We start from the raw sequence: 19,025 nt of genomic DNA, 5'->3' as shown, positions 1-19,025 counted from the left end.
GAAGGTAGCAAAACCACAGGTTCGGTAGGGTAGGTGAGTTAACTCCAGGAGGAGGAGGCAGGAAGTGGAAGAGTCTGTGGTAGCCATCTCCATCTCAAGCAAGTATGCTGTTTTGGAATCCATTTGGTTATGGGACTCTCAGGGGAATACAGCACGTTTCTAGTACCAAACCAGGATTCAGGTTCCAAACAATTAATTGTTGTAGGGGACTCCCCTGACTGGAAGCACAAGCAGACATTGCCGTGGCCGAAAACGATACATTAGAAAGATTTGTTGCGTCCCTGGTACAACAGTCAAGGATGTCTTGGAGAGGGTGCGGAATATTCCCAACGGGCAAACTGACCAGCAGGAAGTTGTTCTACACATCGGTACCAATGACACAGGAAGAGAAAAAAGGACAAGGTTCTGAGGAGAGAACTTACAAAATTAGGCAGAATGTTGAAAAGTAGGTCGAGGGGAGTAATGTCTAGATTACTGCCAGTGCCACGTGCCAGTGAATAAGAACTGAAGGAGAACACAGGTGAATGAGTGGCCGAGGAAACAAAGATGATAGGTGTAGGAGAAGGCCATTTGGCTCTTCAAGCCTGCTCCACCATTCTTCACAATCACGGCCGGTTGTCCAACTCAATAGCCTAATACTGCTTTCTCTCCATTACCTTTGATCCCATTCGTCCCAAGTGCTACATCAAGTCGCCTCTTGTATACATTCAATGTTTGTGCATCAACTACATCCTGTGGTAATGAATTCCACAGCTCACCACTCCTTGGATGAAGAAATATTTCCTCATTTCCGTCCTAAATAGTCTACACCAAATCCTCATACTGTGACCCCTGGTTCTGGACAAACCCACCATTGGGAACATCCTCCCTGCACCTACACTGTCCAACCTCAATAGAATTTTATAAGTCTCTCTGAGAAGCCTCCTCATTTGTCTAAATTCTAGCAAAAACAAACCCAACCTAGTCAATCTCTCCTCATACTTCAGACCCACCACCCACAGAACAAGCCTGGTAAACCTTCACTGCACTCCCAAGAGCAAGAGCATCCTTCCTCAGAAAACAGGAGAAAGATACACATTTTTGTTCCATTGGAATCTTCTCTGCGGTAGAAGTGGCCTGTATATGAAGGATTGGACTAAAGTACTGACAGGAGATTTGCTACAGCTACTCAAGAGGACTGAAACTAGCAGCAGGGCTGAACAGGAAACCGGGAAAGAGAGCGAGAGAGTGACAGCCCCAAAGAGATCGTGAGAAAAGAAATCAGCCTGAGGCTGATGCAGTTGAGAAAAGGAGAACACAGTCAAGGCAGGAAACGAGGCAGAGAACGAGGTAAGACTGATAAGTTTAACTGCATTTATTTTAGTTAAAGATGCCAACCAGGTAAGGCAGTCAGGGTAATGGTAGGGAACATGGGACTGGGATATCACCGCTAATACAGAAATTTGACTGAAGTATGGACAGGACTGGCAGCTTAAAATGTTCCTAGATGTAATAGGAAGGATAGAACAGGGACAAGAAAGTTAAGGGAGTGGTGTTTTTGGTTAGTGATAGTGATACCATTACAGCCGCGCTTAGGGAAGATATTCTGGGAGTACACCCAGTAAAGCTGTGTGTGTGGAACTGTGAAGCAAGAAAAGGGATGATCACCTAATTGGAATTGTACTATAGACCCTCCCAATAGTCAGCAGGAAATTAAGAATCAAGTTTGTAAGGAGAATTTAGTCATCTGTAAGACTAATAAGGTTGTAATAGTAGGAGATTTTAACTTTCCCACCAGACTGGGACTGCCGTTAGGGTTAAGGGCTTGGGTGGAGAAGAATTTGTTAAGTATGCACAAGAAAATGTTCTTATTCAGTATGTGGATGTGCATACCAGAGAAGAAGCAAAATTTGATCACTTGGGAAGTAAGGCAGAGCAAGTGACTGAGGTGCCAGTGGGGGAGCACTTTGGAGCCAGTGATCATTAGTTTTAAAATAGCAGTGGAAAAAATGGACCTGATCTGAAAGTTAAAGTTCTAAATTGGAGGATGGCCAATTTTCACAGTATTAGGCAGGAACTTTCAAAAGTTGATTGAGAGTGGATATTCACAGGTAATGGGATGGGTGGACAGCTGGAAGTCTTCAAAAACAAGGTAACAAAAGTCCAGAGACAGTGTGTTCATGTTAATGTGAAGGGCAATGGTGGATGACAAGAGAAATTGACAGTCTGGTCAAGAAAAAGGAGGAAGCATGTGTCAGGTATAGTCAACAGGTCAAGTGAATCCCTGGAAGAGTATAAGGGCAGTAGAAATATACTTAAGAGGGAAATCAGAACTTGGGAAAATAAATAATGTTACCTTAGGAAGTGTACATATTATAAAAGGAGTCGGGTCAGGCACCTTAACGCACAAAAGGTTTATAAATCCCCAGGACTTGATCAGGTGGACACCAGAACTCTGTGGGAAAGTAGGAAGTGATTGCTGGGCTCCTTGCTGAAATATTTATATCAATTGCCACAGGAGAGTACCAGAAGACTGGTGGTTGTCTAACAAGGTGCCATTATTTCAGAAAAATTCTAAGCAAAAGCCAAATAACCTAGATCGGTGAGGCTGATGTCAGTGGTGGGCAAGCTGTTGGAGGTGATTCTGGGGGACAGGATTAACATGTACTTGGAAAGGCAAGGACTGATTAGGGATAGCCAACATTGCCTTTGCTGACGAATCATGTCTCACTAACTTTTTTGAGTTTTTTGAAGTGTTGATGAAGGCGGACGAAGGCAGAGAGGTGGTTGTTGTCTATATGGACTTCAGTAAAGGGCTCAAAAGGTTTCCACACACTAGACTGGTTAGCAAGGTCAGGCCACATGGAATACATGGAGAGCTAGCCACTTGGGTGCAAAACTGCCTTGACAGCAGATGATGGTGAAGGTTGCTTTTCAGACTGTAGACCTATGACTAGCAGTCTGTCGCTAGGATCGGTGCTGACTCCATTGCTTTTTGTCATTAATATACATGATTTGAATTTGAATGCAGGAAGTACAGTTTGCTAGTCTGCAGATGAAACCAAAATTGGAGGAGCAGTGGACAGTGAAGATTACCTCAGAATACAAGACTTTGATCAGTTAGCCAAATGGGTCAAGGGGGTGGCAGATGGAATTTAATTTAGATCAATGAGACATGCTGCATTTTGGTAGGGCAAATCAGGGAAGAACTTATACACATATTAGTAATGTCCTGAAGAGTGTTGTTGAACAAAGATATCTTGGAGTGCAGGTTCATACTTCCTTGAATGTGAAGTCACAGGTAGACAGGGTAGTGATGTGGCATTTGGTATGCTTACCTTTATTGGTCAGTGTACTGAACACAGGAGTTGGGATGTCATGGTGCAGCTGCTTAGGGCACTGGTCAGGCCACTTTTGGTATACTGCATTCAGTTCTGGTCTCCTTGCTATAGAAAAATGTCATTAAACTTGAAAGGGTTCAGAAAAGATTTACAAAGGCTGTTGCCAGGGTTGGAGGAAATGAGCTGTAGGGAGAGGCCGAGTAGACTGGGGCGATTTTCCCAAAACGTGTTGGAGGCTGAGGAATGACCATATAGAAGTTTATAAAATCATGAGGGGCATGGATAGAGTGAACAGCCAAAGTCTCTTCCCCAGGGTAGGGGAGTCCAAAACAAGACGGCATAGGTTTAAGCTGAAAGGGGAAAAAGATTTAAAAGGGACCTAAGGGACAACATTTTCATGCTGAGGGTAGTGTATACATGGAATGAGTTACCAGACGAGTTGATGGAGGCTGGTACAATTACAACATTTAAAAGGCATCTGGTTGGGTATATAAACACAAAAAGGTTTAGAGGGATATGGGCCAAATGCTGGCAAATGCCACTAGATTAATTTTGGATATCTGGTTAGCATGCACAAGTTGGACCAAAGGATCCGTTTTTGCGCTATACATCTCTATGAATCCATGCATATGGCTTAAAATCATGGCTAATTTGGCGTGGTCTCATCTTTACTTTCCCATCTTCATCCCATCTCAACTTCTCTATCGAAAAGTCGTTTAACTTCCCTTGAATACTTTTAAAGATCTTGCCTCTGGGAACAGAATTACCCACTAATGAAATTTCTTATTGCTCTTAAATTATAGTTCTGAATATTTAGGTCTGTTGGCTCTCGTAATAGCTAAGACTCTAGAATTCCTGAAGCTGTGTGGTTTGAAAACCTTCAGTAAAACATACACATATCCCTCACTTTATCAGTTAGCATATTCACAGTTGCAATCTGTTTTGAGCATTATACCTTACTGACAATGACTTGCATCAGCTTAAATATTTCCAACTAATTGCTTATTAATCACGTATGTAATGGTGAAAAGAAATCGCTGAAAGTGATGGGGCATAGTTTGGGTGCTAATGTTTTAAGAATATTTTCTGCATGCCACAACTTTACAATTATCCATCTCAAGCCCTCCATCCCTAACTCTGCTCAGGAAAACTCATGCACACAATGAAGGTAACATAACACTCAATGCTATCATAGCATTCAACTTTTCAACAACTTCTGTCCTGAAACGTTTGGAAACATCCACGATTTACAATTGCTTTCTCTTTTCTGACAGTCTGTTAACTGCTGTTTAATTCCACAATATGCACTCATCCACCACACACAATACTTTCCCACTAAGGATTTAGACCTTCCCAATGTTCATTTGTAAATGTAGACAAAACAGAAATTACATAATTAGTATGAATATAATACCCAGTGACTTGAGTGACTCCAATTGGAACACGGCCAGCAAAGGTTTGGGTAGAATGAAATTCAGGTCAGGCAAAGGTTTGACCATAAATGGATTCAGATCTGCCAGTTTGGAAAGTTGAAATTCTGTTCTGACATCAGGGTTTGAGAAGAACAAGATTAAATCTTCCAATCTTGCTTATATATTAGGGATGGTGCCGAAGGGGTGTAAAATTGCAAATGCTATATCGTTCCTTACAAAATGGTGCAAATATAAACACAGCAACCACAGCCAGCTCGTTTAACTTCAAAGCAGCACAAAAGCTCTTAAAACTGATCATTCAGGACAAAGATAACAGTCATTTAGGAAAGTGTAGTTTAATTAAAAGAAAATCAAAACAGTATTGCTGAAGGCATGTCAAGTTTAGTGAATTGAGTATTTTTGATTAATTAACAGGGAGGATTGGTGAGTGGAATGTGGCAATTTCCATAGACCTACAAAAGACAGGTTTATCCCAAAATGAAGCCCATGAAATAAAAAGGGGCAATGGCAACATGCGTATAAAGTTGGATGAGTGACAAGGAAGAGAAAATAGTAGTCAACATTTTTGGATTGGTGGAAAATCTGCAAAGGAGTTTCTGAGGGGCTAAGTCCTAAAGCTGCTAAGTTTTTCTCATAAGTGGCCTATACCTGGATATACAGAACACAACAACAAAACTTGAAATATTGTGAATTGCAAAGGAAAGTGACAGATTGCAAGAGGACATAAACAGCTGGAATAGGCAAACTTTTGGCAGGTAAAATTTAACACAAGTAGTAGGCAGTGATGCCATTTTAGAAAAAAAGAACAAGAATGAGGAATATAAAACAAATCGTGTAATTTAAAGAAAGAGACAGACAAATAACTCTACAACGGCTGGTATCCTGTACCAATTCACCCTTTATTCATACATACATAGCGCGCGACACAACCTAGACGCTTACGGTCAGTTCCAAGAGTGAGCAGAACCCCTTACACTCCCATTTGTGTCAGTCAACCAGAATTTAGACTGGACCAGGTTAACAGCTCCAATCATGGAACTCTTTCTAGGAGTTGGCTGACCTCATTCCAACTACAACAAGTACTGGAACATAGGCCTGTTCTTTTTTTCTGTAGTTTCTCCTAGGACGTTTTTGCACCAGATCCAGTGCAGCATATACCGGGCCACAGTCTGCCTCTGGCGCCCAAAGCATTTTGGCCAAACCTAACATCTTCAGAATGTAAAGTAGTCATGGCTGTGACATCCACTGTATCTATCTCATCCTCAGGTTTCTTCAATACCATGTGGTGGGCTCTGACAGCAGCCTTGCTGAATATTCTGATAGGCCAAGTATGTTTTGCTCCTATTCAGTTTGCAATATCACAAACTTTCGTATGGTCCATGTGCTTGTTCAGGACTGCCTCGCCTACCTGAGGTTTGTATGTCATGGGACCGGACTTTGCATTGACCATATCTCTTAACCAGGCAGGGCTTTCCTGTGGTTTCAATACCAAACTTCGTCTCCTGAAGTAAACTGCTTCTCTCACTTAGTCTTGCGCCAGACAGTGGCACTCCTAATGCCCCAGGTCCGGGAAGATCAGATTTAACCTGGTGCTGAGTTGTCTCCCTATTATTAACAACTCTGCTGGAGCTAGCACTGTAGTTGATTGAGGAGTGGTGTTGAGTGAAGCTGTAGGCGGTTTCATCAAGCGTGCCTCCCAAGTTCTACTCTTTTTCAACAAGACCACTGGACGACAGATGGTATGGGGCTGTTCATACACAAATGCCATTCAACTCCAGGAAATACTCAAATTTTCTGGCAAATGGTCACTGTCTGTGACCAACACCTGAGTCCACGTATTGCAAAAGGTGCTTGTAACTTTTCAATCGGGTCCCCATGTTTGATAAATGAACTCAATACATGTCCATCCACTTTGAATGGGTGTCCACAATAACTAAAATCATACTGTCCATGAAAGGGTAATCGAGTCCATGGTTTACCAGGCCATTTCGACAAATGTGGGGGAGCTGCCAGTAGCAATTTTTATCCTTGCGGTGCTCTGAGCATTCCCCACCAACACGGCTATGGCAACATCCAATACTAGACACCAAACATAACTTATCATTTTGAAAATGTCTGGATGATGCTGGTGGAGTTCAGCCAGTACCTGACAGTGCCCTTTGCTCCAGCCAATCACTCTTGCTCTCCATAAGATGCTGTCCTCTATGGTGAGCTGGTCTTGTCAAGTCCAGAAAGATTTTAATACTGGATGTGATGGCCCTTTTGCTTCACCCATCACCACCAGCTGTTTTGTTTCACCAGGACAGGATCTTTTTGTGCCCACAGTCTGATATTGTCAGCGTTGACTGGAAATGAGTCCAGAGGCAGCACCATTGTGGGTGTATCCTCCAGTGGGAGGCAGCTAAAGGCATCTACATTTTCCACATGGCCTTGCAGTGTTCCAAATTATTATTGTGCAAATTTAAATTGACAGCCTACTGCTGAATTCGAAGCAATGGGCAGCATGGGCCTATTATCGTTAAGTAGCTCTAACAGGAATCTGTGGTTCATTACAAATTTCCACCAATACCTTTATGGATGTAACTTTCTCACACCAGAGATGACCACCAAACCGTCCTTCTCTATCTCAGCACATCTTTGTTATCAGCCAAAATCTGGGAAGCATATGCTATTGGGCATTCCTTTCCATTCAGCTACTGGTGAGGCAAGACTACCCCAATCCCAATGGGGAGGCATTGCATGTCAGCGTTACATCTCGCTTGGGATCATAGCGTGCCAACACAGACAACAAAGCTGCTTCTTCACTTGCCTAAAGGCTATATCTTGCATCGGAGGCCATTTCCAAGGCTGACCCTTTCTCAATAGCAAACGTAAGGGTGCCAGGAAGGAGGCCAGGTTACGTATGAATTTTGTGTAATAATTCACCAAACCAAGGCAAGATCAAAACTCTGGTACAGACATGGGGAGCAGGTGCACTTTTGATCACCATTATTTACCTTCTAATGGGTGTAACCTGGTCTTTTCAACTCTGTAGCCCAAGTGGGGTGCCTGTAACACACATTTTTCCCCCTCCCAAAGTGTAAACCCACCTTGGAGAAACATCTAAAGGACTATGTCCAAGTTCTCCAAGTGCTCCTTATTGGTTTTCCCCTATGTTAGAACGTCATCTAGATAAATGTCAACCTGGGGTAAACCTGGAAAAATGTTCTCCTACATCTACTGGAAAATGACAGTTCGATGACCTCCCAAAGGGCAGTCTTGAATATTGGTACAAACCCTTATGGCTTCCCTGTAGTATACTTCTGAGAATCTCATCTGATCGACTGAGTTATCATGTGTACTGAAGTACAGTGAAAAGCTTTGTTTAAGAGTGGTACACGCAGATCATAGTAAACGAGGATGTACAGATCAGAAGGACTATAGACAGGGGTACAGGTTATGTTGAACAGGGTGCGCACTAAGGGAGACCAACATTAGCAAGATCGTTTATTATTTGATGATAGAGAGTCCATTCATCAATAATGGCTGGGAAGAAGCTGTCCCGGAATCTTCTCGCGGCATTTTCAGGCTTTTGTATCTTCTGCCTGATGGAAGAGGTTGTAGGTGGTCATTAGCGGCATGCAATGTGTCATTGATGATGGCTGCCTTTCTGTGGCAGTGATCACATAAATGGAGTCTGTAGATGGAAGGCTGGCTTCTGTGATGGTCTGAACTATGCACACCACCTTCTCTAGTTTCTTACGGTCCTGACACAGCAGTTGCTATACCAGACTGTGATGCACGTGGACAGTATGCTTTTAATGGTGCATTTGTACAAGGTGGTGAGGGACTTCATGGATGTGCCAAATTTCCTGAACAGCCTGAGGAAGAGGTGTTATTGTGCCTTCTTGGCTGTTGCACCTATGTAGGCAATCCAGGACAGGTTGTTGGTTATCAGAGGGACTTGGCACTCTCCACCCTCTCAAGCTCAGTTCTACTGATGCAGATAGGGGCGTGTTCTCCTCCTTCCTTTCTGAAGTCAACGTTCAGTCCTTTTGTTTTGTCAACACAGGCTGTTTTCACTGCACCATGTCACCAAGCCCTCTATCTGCCTTCTGTATTTTGACTCATCGCTGTTAGTAATCCATCCCACTACAGTGGTGCTGTCAGTGAACACAGATGGCATTCATTTGGAATTTGGCAACAGTCGTGGGTGTTCAGGGAGTACAGTAGGCAGCTGAGGACACATCCTTGGGGGCCTCCAGTGTTGAGCAACTGCAGATATGCACAATTCATGTCCAGCTTCATGAAGAACAAACCCCCTCCCCAGCCAGTTTTATATAGAACTCCTCTATACAAAGCATTGGGTATTTATCCAGTTGCAAGAAGTGGTTTATTGTTTATTTAAAAGCCCCACAAAAGGCGATCCAACCCTTGAGTTTCACAACTGGCACGACTGGTGCTGCCCGTTCCATAAAGTGCACAAGGTTTGATTATTCCTTTGCTTTCTAGCCTCCTGATTTCAGTCTCTACTTTCGCACCTAAGGCAAATGACACCTGGTGGGCCTTGCAGAATCATTTCCTGGTCAATACGTAGATGGTCTTGGTCCCTTTGATAGTCCCTAGGCCTTCCTGCAAAACTGCAGAATTTAATTAGGACTTCACTCAGGCAGCCATTTTCTAATCAAAAAAAATTGAGCCATTCAAGTTAAATCTTTCTCAACCAAATTCACCCCGTCAAACTTCAGCCACAGCCTCTTACTACAATCAGCAGTAACTGAGCCAGCTGTTTCTCATAAGAGATCGGAACCGAACTTGAACCCAATCTGTAGGAGGTTCCCCATTATATATTCTCAGCTTGGTCAAAGTCTTAAACAACTTGGACCAGGATAACAGTCCCAATCAGGGAACTTGTATTCTATGAAACCCACCTGGCTGACCTCACTCCAATGAGCAGAGACACTTGCGGCTTGGTTGCATAAATTGATGATGATGGCAGGGCAGGTTGTGAAAGTAACCAGGAAAGAATACACAGCCTTTTGGGGGATAGTACGCAGAACATTTGGAAATTACAATGAACCACCATACAAGACTGGCTTAGTCAAAGCTCTTATATTGTATCCAGTTCAATCTACCACGCTTTCAGGCACGTTCAGAGAAGATTTATTAGAATGAGCGGAGAAGCTGGGTTGTTTCATTACAGCTGAGGAAATCTGATCCAGTTATTCAAAATCATGAGGAGTCTGGACAGAGCAGTTACAAGATTTGTTCTCATTGGTGGAGGGATAGGAGGGTCTAGATTCAAGATCAGGTGATAAAAAAACAAAGGCGACATGAAGGAACCAGTGAGTATCTTTGATTTAGAATGAACCACCTAAGAGGGCAGCAGATGCAGATTCTACCATAGCTTCTGAAACAGAATACTTACTTGGAAGTGAGACAATTTGCAGGGATATGGGCCTAAGGCAGGATAATGGGCATTAAGACAGGACACAGGTTCGGGCAGGTGAAATTCAGGTCAGGTGAGGAAGGATGGGATTTCAGGTCAGGAGGAAGGTTGACTCAATTGTGAGAGAGATTAAACGTGTTGTTTCTGCAGGTAAGGATGAATAGTGGGATCTTGCAGGAGCAGAAATTCACAAGATTTTGTAGCAGAAGTTTATCATTAACCAGAGACTGCAAAGATGGCAGTTAGCACAACCAGAAACATTCTTTCTGCAGACAAGGACATGGTAGAGATAAGGGTGTTGTAGCAGAGGCTTATTTCTGCAAACCTGACAATTCGCACGAACAGCAGATCTAGTGCTCTTTAAGATAGCCAAATAAGGATTGCAGTAAAAAAAAGGGAATGGGGTCTTCGGCCGGCAGAAAAGGGAACAATAAACAAGGGCTGTCAGACAGGACGGGGAAATGATAGGATAAGACCAATGGGAGCAGGGAGGCGTGATTCTGCAACTTGTAAATTGTATAAGAATGTTTAACCTTCTTTATGTGTGCGCCTGTCTAGCAGACGCCCTTTCTTGCAAGATCGTACAGAATAAAATTGTCTTGTTTCCAAGGCTTTGTCTCAGGCTGAATTTGTGAGCAGGGACTGTTTCTCAAAATTGGGGGCTCGTCCAGGATCCGACACTCCGACCATTCGACACTCGTGGGACGACGGGGAAGGCGTGCCTTGCCGAATTTGGCGATCTCCAACTCCCTTGTTTGTTGTTTACGGTTTGGGCGAGTGCGATCCGGACTGGGAGACCCTGGAAACAAGACGGGTAGATGCAGCGGGTCCGGTCGGGTAACTATTGTGCACAAGACCCGGGTCAGGAAAGGTCTTAAAAGATCTGTCCGGGTGACCAGGGGAGCAGCGGTATTTGCTGCAGGTATTGCCGCGGGGACATACGGGAAGTACGGGGAAGAGTTGTAAAGACCAGGTAACTCCATGCACGGACCAAGGTAAGAAAACTGATCTTAAGTATTGCCTTGGTGGTCGGGGATGTACGGAAAGTACGGGGAATTGGCGAAATATAACAAGTATATAATTGGCTTGATTAATCGGACGAGTAAGGTGTCTGCCTGATGAGCACCCAGCCTTAGACCGGTTGTTAAGAGGGGAAATCCCCCACGCGAAGGTCAGGACCCTGAAGTGGGTGTGGAAGGCGGCGCCATCGAATCTCGACATTAATTAAATTAGCAACAATGGGAGTTGCCTGAGTAGCGATCGATCTGCAAATAACGTCAAAGTGGAATATATTCAGCCCGACAGCCCTTTGGGGAGAATGTTGGGCAGTTGAGAATACGGCTCCCGGATGCGGGAGAAAGACAAGACTACAATGATAAATTATTGTTGTTTTGTTTGGTCTAGAGAAAGCATTAAGGTACCTGATATTTTTTGGCCCAAATATGGGTCCGATGAGGATTGGTTGTGTCAAGAATTAAATATATACATCAATCGGAAAGAACCAGTCAGATTATGCAGCTTGTTGGATAGGAGGTGCGAAGGTAGGACTATATCCTATGAGTGCAGAAGGATCAGGGGGAGGGCAGGGCAAGGAAGAACAAGGAAACCACAATGGGATCCCCTAACATGTTTGCCGCCTCCCTACAGCCAGCCCATGGCCCCAGAACAAACCCCAACACCTGAAAAAGAGCCAGACTCTGAGGTAAAAGATGCACAACCTAGGGGGCCCAGAATTACACGATCTACCACACGTAAAGGAGGGGCAGAAACAAAGGAAAAGGAAAAATTATACCCTTTAAGGGAGGTCCCGATTGGGGTTGGTGAAATTGGGTATATGAACGCTCCCTTAACCAGTAGGGAGGTTAGGATCTTTAAGAAAGAAATGAAAACTTTAATAGAGGATCCGGTCGGACTGGCCGAACAGTTAGATCAATTCCTAGGACCCAATTTATATACCTGGGGAGAACTGATGGCAATTCTAGGAACTCTATTTTCGGGGGAAGAATGAGGTATGATCAGGAGGGCGGCCTTACAGGAGTGGAAAAAAAAGGCACCCAGCGGGACCAAACGTAGTCCCGGCAGATCAGAAATTCCCGAATGCCGACCCTCACTGGGATAATAATAGAACAAACGATAAGAGAATCAATGCGGGATCTGAGGGAAATGGTAATATTGGGAATTAAAGAGGCAGCACCCAGATCGCAGAATTTTGCTAAAGCCTTCGAAGTATGACAGGAGAAGGAAGGATGAAACTCCTTCTACATTTCTTCAAAGGCTCAAGGAGGCCACAAGGAAGTATTTGGGGATGGATCCCGATGATTCGGTAGCTCAGGGACTTTTAAAAGTCCAGTTTGTAACTAAATCGTGGCCGGACATACAAAAGAAATTACAGAAAATACGAAGGCAGAGAGAAACACAAAAAGAAAGGGCAGATACTAGACGAGGGAGACGACAGGCAGGATGTTACCGTCGTGGAAGAGTGGCACATTTTAAGCGGGAATGCCCAGAGTTAACACGGGAAAGGGAAACGGTCTCCCTAATGGCCCTCAATGAGGATTAGGGGAGTCAGGGGTTCCTTCCTCCTAAGGCCCATCGAGAACCCTTGATAAACTTAAAGGTGGGATCTGAAGGGGAGGAGGCAGTATTCTTGGTGGACGCCGGTGCGGCACGGGCATCCCTAAGTTTTATACCTACTAGTGTTAAATTGACTAACGAGGATCTCAGGGTTTCCGGAGTAAAAGGCGAAGGATTCCCAGTGCCTATTTTTGAGCCAACCCCAATTAGAAACGATGATAAGGAAGTAACAGGGCAGTTACTATGCATTCCCGACATTTACTGGGTAGGGATTTGATTATATTGCTGGGCTTAAAAATTGGGGGTAGAGAATCGTGCTGTAGCTGTAACAATGGCTATGTTAACGCCTAGGGAAGAACAACAAATCAGTCCTGATGTGTGGGCGAGAGCTGATAACGCAGGGCACCCAACTGTTAGCCCATTGGTAATCACACTGACTCAAAGATGAGACGGTTCGGGTTAAACAATACCCTATATCCTCTCTCTTTATGAAATGATGTTTGGACTACCTTTCTTGGGTGGAAAAGGGGAATTACCAACTGTAGAGTTCAATGATAAAGTTTTTAAAGAACCATACTGTGGCGCTCGGTTCTTCTTTGTCTGTCCTTAGGAAAAAGGGTCTGTTGACCCAAAAACCTCCACTAGAGTTCGCAGTACATCGGATACGACCGGGTGATTGGGTCTTCATCAAAACGTGGAAAGATACCAAACTACACCCAAGCTGGGAGGGACCGTTCCTGACCCTCCTGACTACTGAAACAGCCGTCCGTACTGCTGAAAAAGGGTGGAGTCATCACACTCGTGTTAAGGGTCCGGTGGACGCTCCTTCCCCTCCGGCCGAGTGGCAAGCTCATCCTACAGGCAACCCTTTGAAAGTCAAACTGAGCAGAAAGAATGAACTGAATTGCTATGAGAAACTTTAAGTATTGGTTAAAAATTTTTTGGATTGTAAGCGTTGCGCGAACCCATGCCTCCTGGGTACTTAAAGGATTAGGGAATAGACAGGTAGGAGGGAGTTGAGAAGCTGAAATGAGCAGGCAGCTTTATGTTGTTACGACAATATTGGCGCTAGTTGCCAAGGGGGTTGGGAAGAGTCATTTTACTGCGTTATGTCACAATTATGCTAGAGTAACAGGGCGTACAGACTGTTGGGTATGCGCTGCGATCCCACACCATGGAGAATCTGGAATCCCTCTCACAGTAGTACCATTTAAAAATAGAGAGGTGTACGAGGTACACCAATTTGACTTGGGCTCAAATGATACAAAATGGACATCTGAAAGGGGTGATTATAAATTCGCGGGATGGTTCCCACGACCAGCTCTGAAAACCTCGGGTGCAATCGATGGCCTCAGGGTTTCCCCACCGAAAGGAGTAGTCAATACTACTTGTTTTTGCAATCAGAATGCCAGCGCACCCTTCCAGTTAGGAAACTCATCTTGTGTCACCACCAGCCAAGCTACTGGCACAAATGTACCCCACATATTGAACGGGACATATTGGATATGTGGCCTAGAGGCCTATCCCTTTATCCCTAGGGAAAGGTACATTCGGGGGACCGAATGCATAGGAAGCGTAGAAATGATGATTTTGATCTAACACTGCCTCAAAGTCAGAATGGCTGGAGTGGCTGCTGCTAACTCACCTACTTAATTCCCCATCTGAGGCTGTTAGATAAAACCCCAGAAATAACTCAGAATGAGCAGGGAAAGAAGCGGAGACCCCGAGAAGTAACTGAAGGGGATCGCTTTCTCTGGACTTTAATACCTATGTATGGGACCGCCCGAGCAGGAAGAGAAATACAAAAGTTGGCACCTTCCCTGGAGGAGTTGGCCAACAATACTGCTGATGCATTGGCCGAGACTCAATCCCAAGTGGTGGCCATAATGACTGAAATGATTGCCGCCAGACTAATGATTCTCCAGAATAGGATGACTCTAGATTATATTCCGGCAGAGAAAGGTGGCACCTGTGTCCTAATCGGGAAAGAATGTTGTACATACATACCTGACATTTCCCATAACATTACTGCTATCTCCCAACACGTACGAGACAAAAATCGCCAAAATAAGGGAGGCCGGTAACCGATACCGGAATGAAAAAGGCTGGGAATGGGGGAGTTGGGAATTACCTGGTTGGGGAGAGTGGTTGGTTAATTTGGCCATTTATGGATTATTGATATTAACGGGTCTGGTGGTGGGGTTTAATGTCCTCAAATGGATACGGAACCAATTAATGACGTCTCTAGGGGAACGAACCCTAGTACACCACCAGATGCTTTTACAATCAGCAGATGGTATGCAAAGAGAAAGTCAAAGAATGCTTCTAGAGTTCGAAAAACGAAGATCACAAAGAGTGATTTAAGGGGTAACCGTGTACAAGATTGTGAACCTCAACGCCAGCAAACGGAAGGGGGCAGAGAATGGGAAAATGAATTTTAAAAAAAAGGGGGCTTAATTAGTGCAGAAGCAACAGTTTGAGAAAAAGAAAAAAGGGGGAATTGTGAGAGATTAAACGTGTTGTTTCTGCAGGTAAGGATGAATAGTGGGATCTTGCAGGAGCAGAAATTCACAAGATTTTGTAGCAGAAGTTTATCATTAACCAGAGGCTGCAAAGATGGCAGTTAGCACAACCAGAAACATTCTTTCTGCAGACAAGGACATGGTAGAGATAAGGGTGTTGTAGCAGAGGCTTATTTCTGCAAACCTGACAATTCGCACGAACAGCAGATCTAGTGCTCTTTAAGATAGCCAAATAAGGATTGCAGTAAAAAAAGGGAATGGGGTCTTCGGCCGGCAGAAAAGGGAACAATAAACAAGGGCTGTCAAACAGGACGGGGAAATGATAGGATAAGACCAATGGGAGCAGGGAGGCATGATTCTGCAACTTGTAAATTGTATAAGAATGTTTAACCTTCTTTGTGTGTGCGCCTGTCTAGCAGACACCCTTTCTTGCAAGATCGTACAGAATAAAATTGTCTTGTTTCCAAGGCTTTGTCTCAGGCTGAATTTGTGAGCAGGGACTGTTTCTCACAACTGGAACAAAGTCAAGCACCAATTTGAGAAGTACTGAAACAGGTCAGGATGTATTTAGGTAGTATTTAGATGTACAGTTGCAATGCCAAGGCATACAAGGCTATGTGCCAAGTGCTGGCAAATGGGATTAAAATAGTTAGGTGCTTGTCTTTCATTATCAGCATGGACTCAATGGGGTCAAAGAACTTTTTCTGTGCAATGCTCTATGACTCTATGCAAATGCAATTGTACAGTATCATTAATACGCTTACCTCATAAAGGGAGCAGGTGGAGTTCTTTCTTAGAAAAGTTTTAGCTGCACATTCTCTCCAGCTCTCAACATCTGCAAGAAGGGACTCAAGTTGAGGAAGTGGATCCAAACGTACTGGGATTGCACGGCCACGTGTAACAAGTTCTATCAACGTTTCCACTGGAGGGTGCTCATCAGAACTCTTAACAATAAATATGAAAAGAAAATAAAGTCCAGATAGAACACAAAATGCTCAAAGTATTCGACTTGCGAAGTTTGTCCACATTTATAAAAATATGTGTGCTGCACACATATTTTAAGTTTTGGTGTTTAGTAGTTGTTTAAGTATCATTGAAAATGAAGTGCCTTTCTGCAGAATCAAAATACTACATTGAGATAGAGAGTCACAAGTCCGTCCTCATCATGATATCTCATGAACAACTATAATTATGGTTTTGCTCAAGGTAAATCAGAGGTCTCACTGTTTTGAACCATTACAAAAACATGGGAAATTATGCTACGTAGGGGATAACAAAACAGATACTCCCAGTGACAGAAACCTAAACCCATTTTTAATCAGATGATATTGCAGGATTTTTACTGATGTTTTGCAGATTAACCACCAGATTAACTGGCCACCCAGACAGATGCAGTTGTGAAGGCAGCATATGGTGTGTTAGCTTTCAATAATAAAAGGGATCGAGTTCACGAGCTGTGAAGTTATGCTCCAGCTATACAAAAGCCTGGTTCAGCCACATCTGGAATAGTGTGTCCAGTTCTGGTCGCCTCATAACAGGACGGATCTGGAGGCATCGGAAAAGGTGCACTGGAGATTTACCAAGATGTTGCCTGGCATGGAAGGAAGGTCTTACGAGGAAAGGTTGAGCGAACTAGGGCTTTTCTCTTTAGAATGACAAAAGATGAGAGGTGACTTGATAGAGGTGTTCAAAATGATCAGAGGTGTAGATAGTGTAGACACCCAGGGACGTTTTCCTAGGGTGGAGATAGCCATTATGAGGGGGCATAGTTTTAAACTGAGTGGAGGCAGATATAGGGGAGACGTCAGAGGCAGTTCTTTACTCAGTGATTGGGGAGTGGAATGCATTGCCAGGCAAGGTAGTGGAGTCAGCCTCATTAGGGACATTTAAGCGGCTATTAGACAGGCATATGGATGATAGTATAAGGTAGGGGTGGAGTTTAGATAGACTTTAGAATTAGGGTAAAAGTTCGGCACAACATTGTGGACCAAAGAGCCTGTACTGTTCTATATTCTATGTTCTAGCTGTGCAACCATCATTTAATCAGTGAAAGCATAAATGCATGACATTTAGTAAGCAAACAGGTCTACGTTTGCTTAATTTTAATACCTTGCCATTTTTTAAAAGATAAAGTACCTTGCAAAGATGTTTTGCATGATTTACTCACTTACAGGTAGACAGTATTTAGCTGATGTAAAATAGAATATAATTGCTGTTAATAGCACAAAGGAGTGGGTCCACATGGTAAGACTGAAGCAGGTTCTAAAATTAGATATACTGGATTAGCGCATCTGAAATTTTAGCAGCATAGGAGTTGGAGGCTTTATTGTGAAAACGGAAACTGAAGTTTGGAACAGCTAGAGACTGAGTGTGAAGTTTAATTCAATGGTAACGAGAGTGAAAAAGACTCCATGGGAGGATCCCTGCTCTGGCTTATGACTCTTGGGATCTCTGAACACTAGTATTGCGTCTCATAACTGATATCTGTATGCATTCACGTCAAACACCCTCATAAACATGTGCATGGAAAACCTAAACACCAAGAAATAAAAGGACTGAGAAACAGAATGCACAGTTTGAAGCTGTTTTATGAAAGAAGCAAATACGAGAGGAGGAAAACCTTTTCACAAGTGACCAAGGTTTAGAATCAGCATCTGCACATGTAGAGGAGCACTGGAAGATTATTTCAATTGAAACAATGGGCAGGGGAACAGGCAGGAGTTAAGCACCAAGATAAAATGCTCAGAGTCAAAACAGGTTAGACTGAATAGACTCCTTCTATAATTCTGTGTTGCTATGATTGACCTCTTGTAGCCACATTACTCACATAGCTAGTACAGTTCAGCTTCTGGTCAGTAGTAATCCCATGCAACAAGAGAAATGCCACTGACTGTCAAAACAAGATGGTTAGGTCCTTTCTTGTTCCAGATGGTCACTGCTTGATGCTCAATGATGAGTCACGTTTGTGCCACAGATCAGCAAAAGTCTGAATGTTGTCCAGATCATGCTGTATAACACCACAGATTACTGCAATTTCTGTACAGTCACAGCTGGAGTTGAAAAGCCTGGCTTCTGACCATGCGATATCACTGATGAAACATAGATGATTGGGCATACACACATCTGAGGAGCTCTTGCAACGATGCCCTGGGATTGAGATGATTTGATTTCCAACAACCAGCCTATCTTCTTTTGTGGTTAGGTATGACTCCAAAATTATGGGGAGCTTGCCCCCGATTCCCGTGGAAGCCAATTTTGTTACTGCTCCTTGGTACTACATCTGGCCAAAACTGCCTTCATGTCAAAGGAAGTTACTTGGATCTTGCCACTAGAGATCAGCACTTGTTGTCCATGCCTAAAACAAGGCTGTAATTACGTCAGGAGCCAAGTGGCACTAGTGGTACGAAAACTGAGCATTACCACGTAGCCACTTGAAAGCAGTCAGCCACCCCTCCCATCAGATTGATGGTGCAGTGATTGGCCAGATTAGATTTGTCTTGCCTGTTGTGGAAAGGACATAACAGACAAATTTCACATTGCTAAATAGATGCCACTTTTGTAGGTGCACTGACACCAGTTGGCTCATGGCACAGTTGGTCCTGGAATACAAATCTTCAGTGCTTTTGCCAGAAAGCTCCCATAGGCCCTAACGCTTTCACAGTGTCCAAAGCCTTCAGCCAGTTCTCAATGTCATGAAGTGAATCAAATTGGCTGAAGGTTGACGACCGTGGTGCTCGATGCTGCATTG

The 19,025-nt window shown here is 43.7% G+C and overlaps 1 protein-coding gene across 3 annotated transcripts in view; it reads right to left on the bottom strand.

The window, feature by feature from the left end:
* Window positions 1-19,025, bottom strand: part of LOC125463014 (lysine-specific demethylase 5B-like) — a 212,995-nt gene that overhangs the window by 61,382 nt on the left and 132,588 nt on the right. For all 3 annotated transcript variants that reach the window (XM_048553627.2, XM_048553631.2, XM_048553628.2), the window contains one exon: window positions 16,042-16,221. In XM_048553627.2, the coding sequence (XP_048409584.1) occupies window positions 16,042-16,221 (180 nt within the window). The remainder of the gene's footprint in view (window positions 1-16,041; window positions 16,222-19,025) is intronic.

The sequence above is a fragment of the Stegostoma tigrinum genome, chromosome 21 (genome assembly GCF_030684315.1).
Source record: "Stegostoma tigrinum isolate sSteTig4 chromosome 21, sSteTig4.hap1, whole genome shotgun sequence".
NCBI lineage: Eukaryota > Metazoa > Chordata > Chondrichthyes > Orectolobiformes > Stegostomatidae > Stegostoma > Stegostoma tigrinum.
Note: the sequence above shows the minus strand (reverse complement) of the source record. Positions and strands in the feature narration are given on the sequence as shown.